This window comes from Mobula hypostoma, chromosome 14, assembly GCF_963921235.1.
Source record: "Mobula hypostoma chromosome 14, sMobHyp1.1, whole genome shotgun sequence".
NCBI lineage: Eukaryota > Metazoa > Chordata > Chondrichthyes > Myliobatiformes > Myliobatidae > Mobula > Mobula hypostoma.
In genome coordinates, this window is record NC_086110.1 from 21,472,644 (window position 1) to 21,487,970 (window position 15,327).

General features: G+C 39.5%; 1 protein-coding gene across 1 annotated transcript in view; it reads right to left on the minus strand.

Annotated features, from left to right (window-relative positions):
- Nucleotides 1–2,910: 2,910 nt before the first annotated feature.
- The window catches only part of nutf2 (nuclear transport factor 2), a 63,437-nt gene continuing 51,020 nt past the window's right edge, over nucleotides 2,911–15,327 (minus strand). Inside the window, exon 5 of the mRNA XM_063066788.1 lies at nucleotides 2,911–3,843. Coding sequence (XP_062922858.1) covers nucleotides 3,730–3,843 — 114 coding nt within the window. The 3' untranslated portion in view covers nucleotides 2,911–3,729. The remainder of the gene's footprint in view (nucleotides 3,844–15,327) is intronic.

Here is a 15,327-nt window from a genome sequence, read left to right on the forward strand (position 1 = left end):
GAGGTGGCCCAGGATTTTGTTATATCTGAGGCTGAAAGACCTTTAAAGTCTTGCATCTTTGTTGACATAGAGGACCCAAAAAATTCACACAACTAAAGAATAATGTCTTAAAGGGGATCTAGATTTTTAAAAAAACAATAATAGTGCTTTCAAACAGCAAAATCTCTAATGCAAACATAACATACCCTGTATGGCACAAAATATTAAGTTTAAATAAATTTTGAACATATGTTTTTTAATACAAATTCACAGTACAGTAGTGTAAGCCGCACAATGGTGCTTTACACAGTTGCCAAGAATTCTGAAGGCAGCGTTGAGTTACATCCATGTGAAAGGCAATCTCAACTAATTATCCAAGTATCCATTCTTTCATGTCTGCTTTTAATGTACCGATTTAAGATATTTCATATTTTACTTTTATTCAGCAACCATAAAGCAATCAAAGATGCACACTTTTAATGTATATAAATGTTATGATTATGGTTTGCATTTTATCTTTGATTCTGTAGGTTATAATTATATAAATATATCGTCAATTCATCATTCTGATTGGCAACTGGTTAGATCACATTTCAGTCATTTCATGTTTGCACATAGACTTTCAACTGTTTTGTGCATCACAACAATAACATTTCCAAACACTTTAGTGATCAGAAGTTATTTGTTCCATCACGATGGAGCACTTGTGTAGACATATTCATATATTCTATGTATTCTATATTTATCTTAATGTAAATACTTCAAATTCTTGGGCCATGTTCTAAATGCTGATATAAAAGCACTGAGGGTTAAAGCCACCTACAATCTTGTAATAAAAGGCTTCAGTTGCACTCAAAAGTTTTTAAGTGAGACACTCAAATATCAGCTAAAGTTCTCAGCCAAATTGTCGTACACAGTCACATTGCAACAAGGAATTGGTCCTGCTATTTCAACAACAATGTGAATGAACTTTCCATCAGCCTACTACGTAGTGATCTGAGTTCTGACCATCATGAAATAAAATGACCTTCATACCCTCTGGATTGAAGTAGGCTGTGTGAATGTGGAAAACAGAATGCACAGAAAACTAATAAAGCAGAACCATCCTATCCGTTACAGACAGTAAGCTTCCACAAACTAACAACAGAACTGAAAGTACTCATCAATTGCAAGAAATACTAGAGAAGGCTATAAATTGCTTTCAGTGGTGATATAGTGGCATTGCTTCATTATAGAACTTAAATCCACAAAATTAATTCTTGTCAATGATTATTTCATAAAGAATAATGCCAAAGGAAAAGTCTTGCATCAAAAATGTAAAAGGACACCAATGCATCTAATATGTAAAACAAGTTCCCACTTTGGTAAATTAATAACAATTAAGTATATAACTGCAACTGCCCAACAACTATAGGCAGATTTTCAAACATTGCTTGATAATGTTCTGAGATTGCTGTTCTCCAAACTCCCCTCAGCATGGAAACTTTATTATGCATAGTCAAGATAGACCTGAACTGATTCAATTTATGGCAAAACAGAGATAGGTTTAAATTACATCAGCCATAATCCTTGATTGGAATAAAACATGTAGAAGATATCAAATTGGAACTAACTTTATTTTGTTATATTTTAGAAGCTTTACATGCAGTTAGAAAAAGGGACACTAAAGACAATAATTTGTCCAGAAAATTTGGTATCTTCAGAACTCTAGATTTCGAATTACATTTGGGACAGTCTCTATATAATAATTTCATTATGCAACACATCAAACCAAAATTAGGAAATCCTAACTCGTAACACATTGCTCTACATACATATTTGGATACTCTAACATCATTTTCCAATCTATATTGTATATAGTTTCAGACAGATGCCTGCAAGTTCAGAAATCACCCCAACTTTCACTGCTACAAACAAGAGGCTTTGTACTTTGCAATGCAACCTTCAATATGACCATCAAATTTCACAAGGATAAAGGCTGTGTGAAAATTATGAATGTTAACTATTTCTTCATTACTGGTAAGACTCAAATTTAACTCACTTATCAATTCTCAGCATTTAAATGTTAAAATTGTGCAACTTATCAAGTTTTCAAATAACTTAGAGAGAAAAGGAATGGTGTTTACCTACATCAGAGAATTAATTGTCATGTTGAAAGTAAAAGGAAATTGAGTCCAACACAAACCAGCATTCTCAAGAGGGATAAATTTTCAGAAATCCCATTTTAACGCCAAGTAGAATTTTTTTTCCCAAGTTGTTGAGATTATATATTTATGCAAGTAGCCTAACACTGATGAAGTAGAAATATTTGTAATTCACATGGAGACTGTATTTGGCTGGATTGCAATAACCTTCAATGCCTCTGTATACACAATGCATGACCATTTTGTTGAGACGCCCATAAAACTGTATACCCAACATGCATCACTATTTCAAAAAGTGAATCCAAAACCTAGTTTACGCAGATTAAACACTTTAGGAGAAGTATTAGCATTCTTAAAGACAGCCATACCAACAATTATTCTCGAAGATAAATGTTATTTTAAAATTTTGTTCACAAATGCTTAATGCATTTCTATAGCTCCAATACCAAGATATAGGCTATTGTGAATGGATTGCTTCCATTTTCTTTTACATTGTGACAGATTACTAAATTCGCTCCATCATCTTCCAAAAAAAGGAAATGGGTGATGCAGTAATCGAATAGATACAGCACTATTTTCCCAGCTCTGTAGTTAGGAGGTTAAATGATGAGTAGTGATGGAACTTAAATTCACAAATACAATGCATTCAGATAAAAGCTGACATTCTTTATCCACTTCTAGCACAAATGCCAATGATCACAATGCAACCAACAGGTTACATGACACAGCTCATCAAACTGAAAGAAGTTACACCATTAGGATAATTAAAATAACCCCTATGAGTGTCCACTACAAGGCAGCTAATACTCCAAGCATTGGCTTGCTTGACTGAAACCAAAATTTGATAAGTAAATTGGAAATCTGCATTACTTTTAACAAAGTCATTAGATATAATTATGGATTGAGATTGAATCAAATTTTACACATCCTGCTGAATCTCGTGTTGCAGTTTAAAAATGTAATCTAAAACTTTTCTTGTGGCCTCAATTTGTCAAGACAGCACCTGAAACAAAGTTCAATCATGATAAATACTGAATAACAATGTTTTGAGTTACCTTGCATTGTAACTTCCTCTTGATAGACATTTGACCTAATCCTTTAAACCAGCACAAGTACTATCTAATAACTTATTTTCTGATTGTATTAATGGTCAAGTACATTTTAAAAAATGACAAACATTGCCAGGAAACCAAACAAAACCATTTCCAACTTAAGAAAAGAACATGGTTTATTGTATCCTAAATCAATAAAAAGTATGAACATATCAAAAGATTGGGTAAGAAGCTGCTCTTTCTTATTTTGTTTCTTTGGATTGCTATAGCAACTTACCAATACACAGGAAAGAAAAAAATAATGTGGTATGATTTATCTTCTAAGGCGTGCTGGTACAACACAATGGGGTACTGTCTTGTCATTGTCAGCTAAACTAACAACTTTCCAAACATCATGCACAAATAATTTAATTCAAGCAAACTGTGATTAGAGACTGCTCAGGTTGCAAATTTTTACTGTTGGGTACACATTTGTGCATGATATTTAGAATCCAGTTATTGCAATTAATAGCAGACTAGAAGAGTGGATATAAGGACGTGCAGAAAGAGAACTCTCAGGAAAAGTTATGCAGTGATAGCCTGAAGACATCGTTGGTGCAGATCCAAGCTTCATTGATGCTTTTCAGTAAAAATACCTGGTGGAATCCCATGACTGGGTCTTCATCAACCTAACGTGAGAACAAAACAAATTTAGATTCTGAGAATGAAAGGATTTTCTTTTGATTTGTTTTTTTTTTTGCATACACAAAACATGAATAGCTGAAATGGTTAATGGCAAAATTATAGAACATAGAATAGTACAGCACATTACAGGCCCTTCAGCCCACAATGTTGTGCCAACCCTTAATCCCTGCCTCCCATATAACCCCGCACTTCAAATTCCTCCATATACCTGTCTACCAGTCTCTTGAATTTCACTAGTGTATTTGCCTCCACCACTGACTCAGGCAGTGCATTCCACGCACCAACCACTCTCTGAGTAAAAAACCTTCCTCTAATATCCCCCTTAATCTTCCCACCCCTTACCTTAAAGTCATGTCCTCTTGTATTCAGCAGTGGTGCCCTGGGGAACAGGTGCTGACTGTTCACTCTATCTATTCCTCTTAATATCTAATATACCTCTATCTTGTCTCCTTTCATCCTCCTCCTCTCCAAAGAGTAAAGCCCTAGCTCCCTTAATCTCTGATCATAATGCATACTCTCTAAACCAGGCAGCATCCTGGTAAATACCCTCTGTACCCTTTCCAATGCTTCCACATCCTTCCTGTAGTGAGGTGACCAGAACTGGACACAGTACTCCAAGTGTAGCCTAACCAGAGTTTTATAGAGCCTCATCATTACACCGCGACTCTTAAACTCTATCCCTCGACTTATGAAAGCTAACACCCCATAAGCTTTCTTAACTACCCTACCTACCTGTGAGGCAACTTGCAGGGTTCTGTGGACATGTACCTCCAAATCCCTCTGCTCCTCCACACTACCAAGTATCCTGCCATTTACTTTGTACTCTGCCTTGGAGTTTGTCCTTCCAAAGTGTACTACCTCACATTTCTCCAGGTTGAACTCCATCTGCCACTTCTCAGCCCACTTCTGCATCCTATCAATGTCTCTCTGCAATCTTCGACAATCCTCTACACTATCCACAACATCACCAACCTTTGTGTTGTCTGAAAACTCGCCAACCCATCCTTCTACCCCCAAATCCAGGTCATTAATAAAAATCGCGAAAAGTAGAGGTCCCAGATCCGATCCTTGTGGGACACCACTAGTCACAACCCTCCAATCCGAATGTACTCCCTCCACCATGACCCTCTGCCTTCTGCAGGCATGCCAATTCTGAATCCACCTGGCCAAACTTCACTGCATCCCATGCCTTCTGACTTTCTGAATAAGCCTACCGTATATACTCAGTATCAAAAGAATTACTGTAAAACAAAATTATTTGGAGAATTGAGAGAAAATAAATAATTCCTATTTGTATAAATAGAACTTCCCTGTGAAAAGGAAGCCTGCATGATCAATTCTTGGTAAGTAATTAGTCTGCTCCTTGCAGAACATCTCTAAAGTTTATCTTATACACAGTGAAAATTAAAAGGCAAACCTCCTTTTAAATTTTTTTTTATAAACAAAGAATACAACTAGTTAGTCATACACCATGATTAAAACTGAAATAATACCAGAACATGCAAATCATTCTGCAGCACAAGAATTTTATTTCACATCAAAAACCCATGGGTACTTTAAAGTTCCTGGAAACTAGTTATTCCAAATTCCAGGCTTCTCAAGTTGGTGCAAGGAAACAGAATATCTACTACTGTCTACAGTCTGAGACATCTCTTAGCTACTATTCTCAAAGGTGGCATGGTAGAGTTCATTGAGAAGGAGATATTGACAAGACCAAATGGAATAACCTTTTCCAAGCTAAACCACCACTTCAGCTGCACAGGACGGAAAAGTATGGTTACCATGATCTCATAACCACAGCTCACAAAAATATTATAGTGCTGTGGAAACCTGAAGCTCCATTTAAACTTAGAACATTCCTATCATCCACCAGAATTAAAACAAAGATTTTGTAGCCACAAAGCATTTCAATGTTTAGTTTTAAGTTAATTCTATATTATGGAATCTACATCCAACAGGTAACATCAAAACTGATACTAAGTCAAAAGATTTTACAGAATAGATTTTGACTAAAATGTAAATTTGGTCAACAGCCATTACCAGGACTGCAATCAAAGCTGGAGTTTATTAATATTTAGACTCACAAAACAATTTGATCACTCTTTTGGATTTTCATGGTGAGCAGGATTTAGCATATTGTTCATGCAATACACATAAATGTTGCTGGTGAACGCAGTAGGCCAAGCAGCATCTCTAGGAAGAGGTATAGTGGACGCTTCGGGCCGAGACCCTTCGTCAGGACTAACTGAAAGAAGAGCTATTAAGAGTAAGTAGAAAATCTCCTAAACACGAGGAAATCTGCAGATGCTGGAAATTCTACGCTCTGTCCGCCAGAGAAAGCAGGATCTCCCAGTGGCCACACATTTTAATTCCACGTCTCATTCCCATTCTGACATGTCTATCCACGGCCTCCTCTACTGTCAAGATGAAGCCACACTCAGGTTGGAGGAACAACACCTTATATTCCGTCTGGGCAGCCTCCAACCTGATGGCATGAACGTTGACTTCTCCAACTTCCACTAATGCCCCACCTCCCCCTCGTACCCCATCCATTATTTATATACACACATTCTTTTTCTCTCTCCTTTTTCTCCCTCTGTCCCTCTCACTATACCCCTTGCCCATCCTCTGGGTTTTCCCCCCTCCCCCTTTTCTTTCTCCCTAGGCCTCCTGTCCCATGATCCTCTCATATCCCTTTTGCCAATCAACTGTCCAGCTCTTGGCTCCATCCCTCCCCCTCCTGTCTTCTTCTATCATTTCAGATCTCCCCCTCTCGAATCTCTTACTAGCTCTTCTTTCAGTTAGTCCTGACGAAGGGTCTTGGCCCAAAACGTCAACTGTATCTCTTCCTTGGGATGCTGCCTCGCCTGCTGCGTTCACCAGCAACATTTATGTGTGTTGCTTGAAATTCCAGCATCTGCAGATTTCCCCGTGTCTGCGTTTAACATATTGTTTCCCAGTTGTCAAAATGTCAGACCAATGTTCAGTCAGCTTCTGATATATCGAAACATCAACTCAGCAAAAGATATCATTGTGAAAGGGCTTAAATTAATTCTTTCTTGCAGTTGGCTTCCACTACAAGGCATTTCATCATGAATCATGAAAATACCATACATGGTTCTGTTCTTTTCAGTACTGCTTGCACTCCAATGGAGATTCCTAAGTTAACTGGTTGATATAATAGTGAACTGAAATGCAACTCAATCTTATCAAAAACAATTGATAATATTAGGAACTACTCAAAGGATGAATTAGATAATGCCAAAAGGGTATAATTTTTTTTGCCAGTGGCGGGGGGGGGGGGCAGAATTGTTGCTCCCTGCCGCTTACGTGTGGGAGGGAGGAGAGCTGGTGTGGGTGGGGGGGTACTTTGGGGTTCTTTATCTGCCATTCATTCTTTGGGCATTTCTCTGTTTTCGTGGATGTTTGGGAAGTAGAAGTATTTCAGGGTGTATATTGTTTACATTTCTCTGACATTAAATTGGACCTTTGAACCTTTGATTTAAGAACAGACATCAATTTTGAAAACACACCCATTGACAGAAAATACAAAAGTCATAAGCTTATACCACTAGGCTCATGGTCAGCTTCTATCCCACTGTTAGAAGATTGTTGAACTGTTCTCCAGTAAAATAAGATGGATTTTAAACCCCGCAATCTACCTGGATAGGAATTTGCACCTTATTGTCTATCAGCGCTACACTCTAATTGTCTTACCTTGTACTACCTTAACGCACTATTATAATGAATTGATGCGCATGAACAGTGTGCAAGTTTTTCACTGTACCAGCATAGACCTGACAATAATAAGCTAACAAACTAACAGAAGTTATAGAAACTTATATTGCTGAAATCCAAGATTAACAACTATTTACAGGTACTGTTTTCCCAAGCTGAAATTTGCAGTAATGCTCTGTTAATGCTCAAATTCTTCTTCCAACTCAATAGTAGAATAAAATTGTATTTTATTTATGCTGAGTCTCCAAAAGTGCACGACAGCAAATGAATGATTCGTGCATTCATGGATGCAAACAAAGCAGTCATTTTGCACACAGAATAATGCAAAAAGGCAAATGACCAGTTGCATTATCAGTTAAGAATCAATGTGGAGGCCAGAACAATGGGAAAACTGTTCTGGCCAACAACTTCACACAGCCATCTTTTGCAGTTAATAATATATTAACAGGTAACCTTAATCTCATCAAATGCTATTGAAGCAATTGTATCACAAAAGCAAAGAAGCTAAAGGACATAGCCACATGGTATAAACACAGTAAACTTAAGAAAATTATGGTGCCTACTCAACATTTGATGTACAGTTTTAAGTCATAACCAGGGTACAACTAACAACATACATGAGAAACTTCAGCAGGTCGTACAGCACCTGCGGAAGAAAACAAACTGCCAATGTTTCAGATCAGAACCCTGCAACAGGATGTTTATTGGTCTAGATGCAGGAACAGCTGAGTTCTTCCACATGTTGTTTGTTGCTCTTCCAGCATCTTCAGGCTCCTACGGCTTCTTATTTCAGAGATTCCAGAGGTTGTACAAACACAAAGCTTTAATAACCAGCTTTAAGACCATAAGACATAGGAGCAAAATAAGATTATTCAACTCAATCGGGTCTGCTCCACCATTCACACATGGGTGATTTATTTTCAAAGTTCAAAGTACACTTATTACCATCGTATGTATATATACAACCTTGAGATTTGACTCCTTACAGGCAGCCACAAAACAAAGAAACCCAATAGAACCTATTAACAAAAAGACAAACACCAAGTGCAGAAAAAACATCATGCACACAATAGAAGTAAGCTAACAATATTCAGAACTGCAGTTCACGAAAGCGAATCCACAGCCACAAAGCCAGTTCACCATTGCAGCCAAATTAGAGATCCCAATAATTGCAGGCCACAACCTCAATTCGGCATAGAAACAACTAAACCCGGCGAGCAGCAAGCTGAACATCGCCCCATCCCTTGCCTCCAGCCCCAACACTCTGACCTTTTCAATGCGGCCCAGTGCTTAAATTAGCCAAACTGCAGCTCATTCCTCTTTCTCCAGCTCTGGCTCCACTGCCTCAACTCAGTTGTGTTGCTTTAAATTAGCTCCAAGCCTGCAGCATCAATGGCCGTACATTGGCTTGTTCCTCACGCTCAGGCCTGGGCCCCACTGTCTCAATTCGGCCCGTACACACACCACATCCACCCTGCACCTTCAAGACTTCAGTTCATGCTACAAAAAATGCCAGGCAATTCAAAAGCTCAACTTCCGCAAGGGAAGTTACAGGTTATTGACTGCAATGGTTGTTTGAGTAAGTGTGATTAATAAAGTAACTAGCTTTGCTTGCTGTCAGCAAGTTATCGCTGTGCTTCACCAGTACCATCTTAAACCAGAGGCCCTCTCAACCCCATTCTCCTACCTTTATCCCATAACCTCTAAGCCCTTAATAATCAAGAACCTATCAACCTCCGCTTTAAATATACCCAGTGACTCAGCCTCCACAGCAATCCGTGGCAATGTATTCCACAGATTTATATTCCTCTGCTTAAAGAAATTCCTCACCTCTATTCTAAAGGGATGGTCTTCTAATTCTGAGGCTGTGCCTTCTGGCCCCAGACTCTCCCAATATTGAAAGCATCCTCTCTTTATCCACCCTTCAATATTCAGTAGGTTTCAATGAAATTTCTCCTTCATTCTTCTGGGCTCCATTAAGTACAGAACCAGAGTTAAATATTCCTCATATGTTAAACTTTTCATTCCCGGGATCATTCTCATAAACTTCCTCCAGACCCTCTCAAATGCGAGCACACCCTTTGTTAGATAAGGGGCTCTAAACTGCTCATTATGCTCCAAATGTGGTCTGACAAATGCCTCATAAAGCCTCAGTATTACATCTTTGCTTTTATATTCTAGTCCTTTGGAAATCAATACTAACATTGCATTGCTTTCCTTACAACCAACAAAACCTGTGAATTAACCTTTAGGGAATCCTGCACCCGGACTCCAAAGTCTCTCTTCTCCCTGATTTCTGAATTCACAGAGAAAATGGTCTCCACCTTTATTCCTCCAACTTAGTCGATACACTTCACTACACTGTATTCCACGTGCCAATTCTTTGCTTATTTTCCTCATCTGTCCAAGTTCTTCTGCAGATTCCCTGCTCCAACGCTACCTGCCCCTTCACCTATCTTTAATCATCGTATTTCTAGCAATTGCTGCTCTGCCATCATCCGTGCTAGTGACCCCTTCCAATCAATTTTTGGCCAGCTCCTCTCTCATGCCTCAATAATTCCCTTTACTCCACTGTAACACTGACTTTATCTTTTCGCTCTCAAACTATAGGGTGAATTCTGACATATTAAGATCATAGCCTTCTAAGGTTTCCTTTACCTTAAGGTCCCTAATCAAAATCAGTTCATTGCACAACAAAATCCAGAATTGTCTTTTTCTAGTGGGCTTGATCACAAGCTGCTCCAGAAAGCCATCACATAAGCAAAATCCTTCTCTTGGGATCCAGTACAAACTGATCTATCTGCATACTGAAATCCCCCATGACCATAACCCCGCCATGGATGGTCCCAAGCGTGGCTGTGAAAGGAGGTGAGGTGGGCATGGGGCCAGCAACCCCATCCTGTAAAAAACGCACACCACAAAAATGCCAAGAGAAGCCTTAAAGACCTCAGCCTCGTGAGAGAAAGGATACAGCTGGGGACAACTTGAAAGACTGGCCCATGATAGAGAACTCTGGCGAGCTACTCTCAGAGGCCTATGCCCAGCAGGGATGATGGCCTTAAGTGAGAAAGCAAGTATGACCATTATAATTCTGCCCTTTTTCCATGCCTTTTTCTTCGCCCATTGAAGATTGTTCTCCACATCCTGACTACTATAGACCTATATACAACTCCCATCAGGGTCTTTTCACACTTGCAGTTCCTTAACTCTAGCTACCACGATTCTATATCATCTCATCCTATGTCCCTCCTTTCTAAGGATATTATTTCATTTTTAAAAACAGAGCCACACCACCCCCTCTGCCCACCTACCTGTCGTTTTGAAACAATGAGTATCCTTGGATGTTTAGCTCACAACTGTGATCCATTTTCAACCTTGACTTTGATGCCCACAATATTTATAGCTGTGCTATAAGCTAGTTTATCTTATTTGGTATACTATGTACCTTTAACTATAAAGCCACCAGTCCTGCATTCACCACCATTCTTCGCAATTTTGTCTCCACATTACCCGAAGTTAAATTCTTCTCCCTTTCTAAACTTAGTCTTATTCTTCATTCAGGAAACATCACTTCTGCACTCTCCTTCCCTTTTAGTTTAACCATACTTTGCCAAGTTGTTGACACCCCCCCCCCCAAATTTAGTTTAAAGCCCTACTCACAGTCCTAGTTATGAGATTTACTAGGAAACTGGTCCCAGCATGGTACAACAGGTGGAGCCCATTCCCTCCTTCCTCAATACTGGTGCCAAATGTCCCACAAATTCAAACCCACTTCTCCTAATCTTTGAGCTGTACATTTAGCTCATCGACTTTATTAACCTGTGCCAATTTGCTCATGGCCCAGGAAACCCAGAGATCATTATCTATTGGGTTCTGTTTTAATTTAGTCCCTAGCTGCTCAAATTCCCTTAACAGAATCTTTTTCTTTGTACATTCTCAGTACCCATAAGGTACATGGCAACTGCATCTTTCCCTTCCAACTCAAAATGCTTTTGCAGATCAGATTAGATATCTGAATTTGGGCACTGGATAAATAACCCGCCTGCGGGATTCTTGGTCCTTGCAACAGAGAATTATATCTATTCACCTGACTATACTATCCCCAATTATAACTACATTAATTTTTCTTTCCCCTCTTCAATGGCTTCCTGGTCCATGGTTCATTATCCTTCCTACAGCCTCTACTTCCATTCAAACAGGGAGCAAGAATCTCAGATCTGTTAAACAAGCTCAGGGCTGAGACTCCTCCAGCTGTCTCACTCACAGTCACACCCTGCTGTCCCTGACCACAGACTGAATTTGAAGTAATTAATCTAAAAGCTGTAATTGAAGCGCAGGTGTCCAGGTAACCCTGTCCCTCCCTGATACATCACATTATTTGAAGCTCAGGATCCAGAGCCCAAGTTCCTCAAGTACCCAACACTTGCTGGAGATGTAGTCACCAGGAACCACAATGGGACCAGCAGCTCCCACATGTGCTAAAACACATCACCTGATCCTGCATCCATACTTCAATTAGTTGTAATTTGGTGACTTTTTATTTAATTACTATATAAAAACATTAACAGTCCTGCCTGCTACTCACGTGTGCCTCCTTGCCAAAGCCTCTGATTTCCACTCATACACTGGCCCACTCACACTATGGCCACTCCACTTTTCCCCACCTTCCTTTCATTGACTGAGTTGGCACATACTTAGCCAATCACATAATTGAAGAACAGCAGCCTGCTCCTCCCTTCTGAAGAGAGGTCAGGGTGACAGAAAGGATACCAGTCAAATAGAGCTGCTTTGCCCAAAGGGTGTTGCACTCCTCATCCTTTTAAGTGGAGATAACTCTATCATATTCCTAACTTGAAGTCAGGAAGTGAGACTGCTAAACTAGGGGATGAAGATCTTCATCCATTAGCTCAGAATCCCACTGTTTGCAGCTGGGAAAAGGAAGATAAACTGAGGGGTTACAGCCACAATCATAGTGATTCTATTCAAGAAAGGAGACAAATACAGCTGAAATTAGAGGGGTCTCCCTGCTGTCTGTGACAGGGGAAGTCACTACCACAGTCCTTCACAAGCATCTCCTCTCAGTGGCCTAACAGGTGCTTCCTAAATCGTAATGTGATGTTTCCATCCATCTAGGAGGCCTTCTATATATTGGAGAGACCCGACGCAGACCGGCAGATCGTTTTGCTGAACACCTACACTCTGTCTGCCAGAGAAAGCAGGATCTGCCAGTGGCCACACATTTTAATTCCACATCCCATTCCCATTCTGACATGTCTATCCACGGCCTCCTCTACTGTAAAGATGAAGCCACACTCAGGTTGGAGGAACAACACCTTATATTCCATCTGGATAACCTCCAACCTGATGGCATGAACATTGATTTCTCAAACTTCCGCTAATGCCCCACCTCCCCCTCGTACCCCCGCCGTTATTTATTTATATACACACATTCTTTCTCTCGCTCTCCTTTTTCTCCCTCTGTCCTTCTGACTATACCCCTTGCCCATCCTCTGGGTTCCCCCCCCTCCCTCTTTTCCTTCTCCCTGGGCCTCCTGTCCCATTATCCTCTCATATCCCTTTTGCCAATCACCTGTCCAGCTCTTGGCTCCATCCCTCCCCCTCCTGTCTTCTCCTATCATTTTGGATCTCCCCCTCCCCCTCCAACTTTCAAATCCCTTACTCACTCGTCCTTCAGTTAGTCCTGACGAAGGGTCTCGGCCTGAAACGTCGACTGTACCTCTTCCTAGAGATGCTGCCTGGCCTGCTGCGTTCACCAGCAACTTTGATGTGTATTGCTTGAATTTCCAGCATCTGCAGAATTCCTCGTGTTGGCATAGTAGACATGATTCTCACAACTCGGATCAAGCTTCGATAAACACTATGATGGGATCTGAACCCAAGGTGATACAGGTGAAACCTAAAGTGGTTACTGGTGCAAAAATATTACTTAATAATACCAATGTCAATGATTTTCAAGCCTCCGTGGATGATGAAGGGAAGACCATATGGGTGGTAATTAGTCAAATTGAACTTGCCCTGCATTTGTGAACAAAACATACCGGACAATTTATTCATACCATCAGAAAGATGTCAGTCTTTAAACCAGGGGTTCCTAGCCTTTTTAATGCCATGAACCCCTACCATTAACTGAAGTCCATAGCCCCAAGTTGAGAACCACTGCTTTAATCTATACTGGAACAGCCTGGCTAGAGACTCAACATATTCTGGAGTCCGAGGATATTGTCTAGTCCCATAATACTGTCGTATCCAGTACTGTCAGTCATTTCCTTATATCATGCAAAGCAAGTTAAACTATTGACTGTTTTGTGATGATGGGAATCTTGGGTAAATGCTGTTTTATTTACAAGTAAATGTGGTGAGGAGGATAGAAATTTATCTACTCCATACAATTTAGAATACGTCTGGTCCTGTTCTGTAGTTTTAGTAGCTTAGTTCCTCACTTTTAGGTAAACCTGGAGCTGCTCCCAACAAATCCTTCTATACTCAATATCATGCCATGCCATATGGATGCACATTTTTCTCAAAAAGACAGGAAGTACTGAAGTGTTACTAATATTCATAAACTGAATCCAACTTCTAAGATACACACAGTGGTCACTCCTGTACCCAATGAAGTGGCCACTGAGTGTGTTTCTGTATGTTTGTGGTCTTCTGCATACCACTGTTGTAACGCATAACTTGAGTTACTGTCGTCTTCCTGTCAGCTTGACCAGCCTTGCCATTCTCCTCTGATCTCTTATTAACAAGGCATTTTCACCCACAGAACTGCTGCTTACTGGATTTCCTTGTTTATTGCACAATTTTCTGTAAACTCTAGAGACTGTTGTGTGTGAAAATCCCAAGAGATCAGCAGTTTCACAGATACTCAAATCACCCTATCTGGCACCAAATATTCTACAGTCAAAGTCACTTAGATTACATTTCTTCCACATTCTGATGTTTGGTCTGAACAACAACTGAACTGATTGACCATGCCTGTGTCCCTTTATGCATTGAGTTGCTGCCAAGACTGATTGATTCGCATTAACGAGAAGGTATATAGGTGTACCTCATAAAATGGCCAATATTTATTGTATACTAACCAAATGGGCAAAGTTTAAAGTTACATTTCTGCATTATTATAAAATTTTGGTCTTATATCACACTTCTGCAAATACCTTTGAAATCCTGCTTTATCATATAACTTAGCAATTTCTGTAAGTATCATTTTAGTCAAGAACAGAACGTGTAGTTTCAAAAATATCTGTTCAGGTCCACTTAGCTAAAAACCACTAATTGCAAAACACCTACTGCTCCTGCCTAGTCCCCTTTAAGTGATATCAATCTAAACTTAAGTCCAATGTTTTTACCAAAATGTCTAAAACCTAGCACACTTTACCAAACTTCACCATTACATTTTATCCCTTCCTCATCAGTATAACCTTGGATTAACAATCCATTCACCCAAATTAAAAGTGCACTGTAAACACAAGCAGAAATATAATCAGTTTATAATACCTGGAGAACTACAATCCCATTCAAATTATTCTTTCTCAATGGAAAATATATAGCACTAAATGTAGTTATATATCATTAAGATGGTTTAAAGCTCCACATATTTCAAATATGTTTAAGGATCACTACATGTAAACAAATGGCAGAACAATATTCCAAAAGCAAAGAAATACTACCAGCTAGTTCTTTGAATCACAAATTCAAAGCACCTGTTC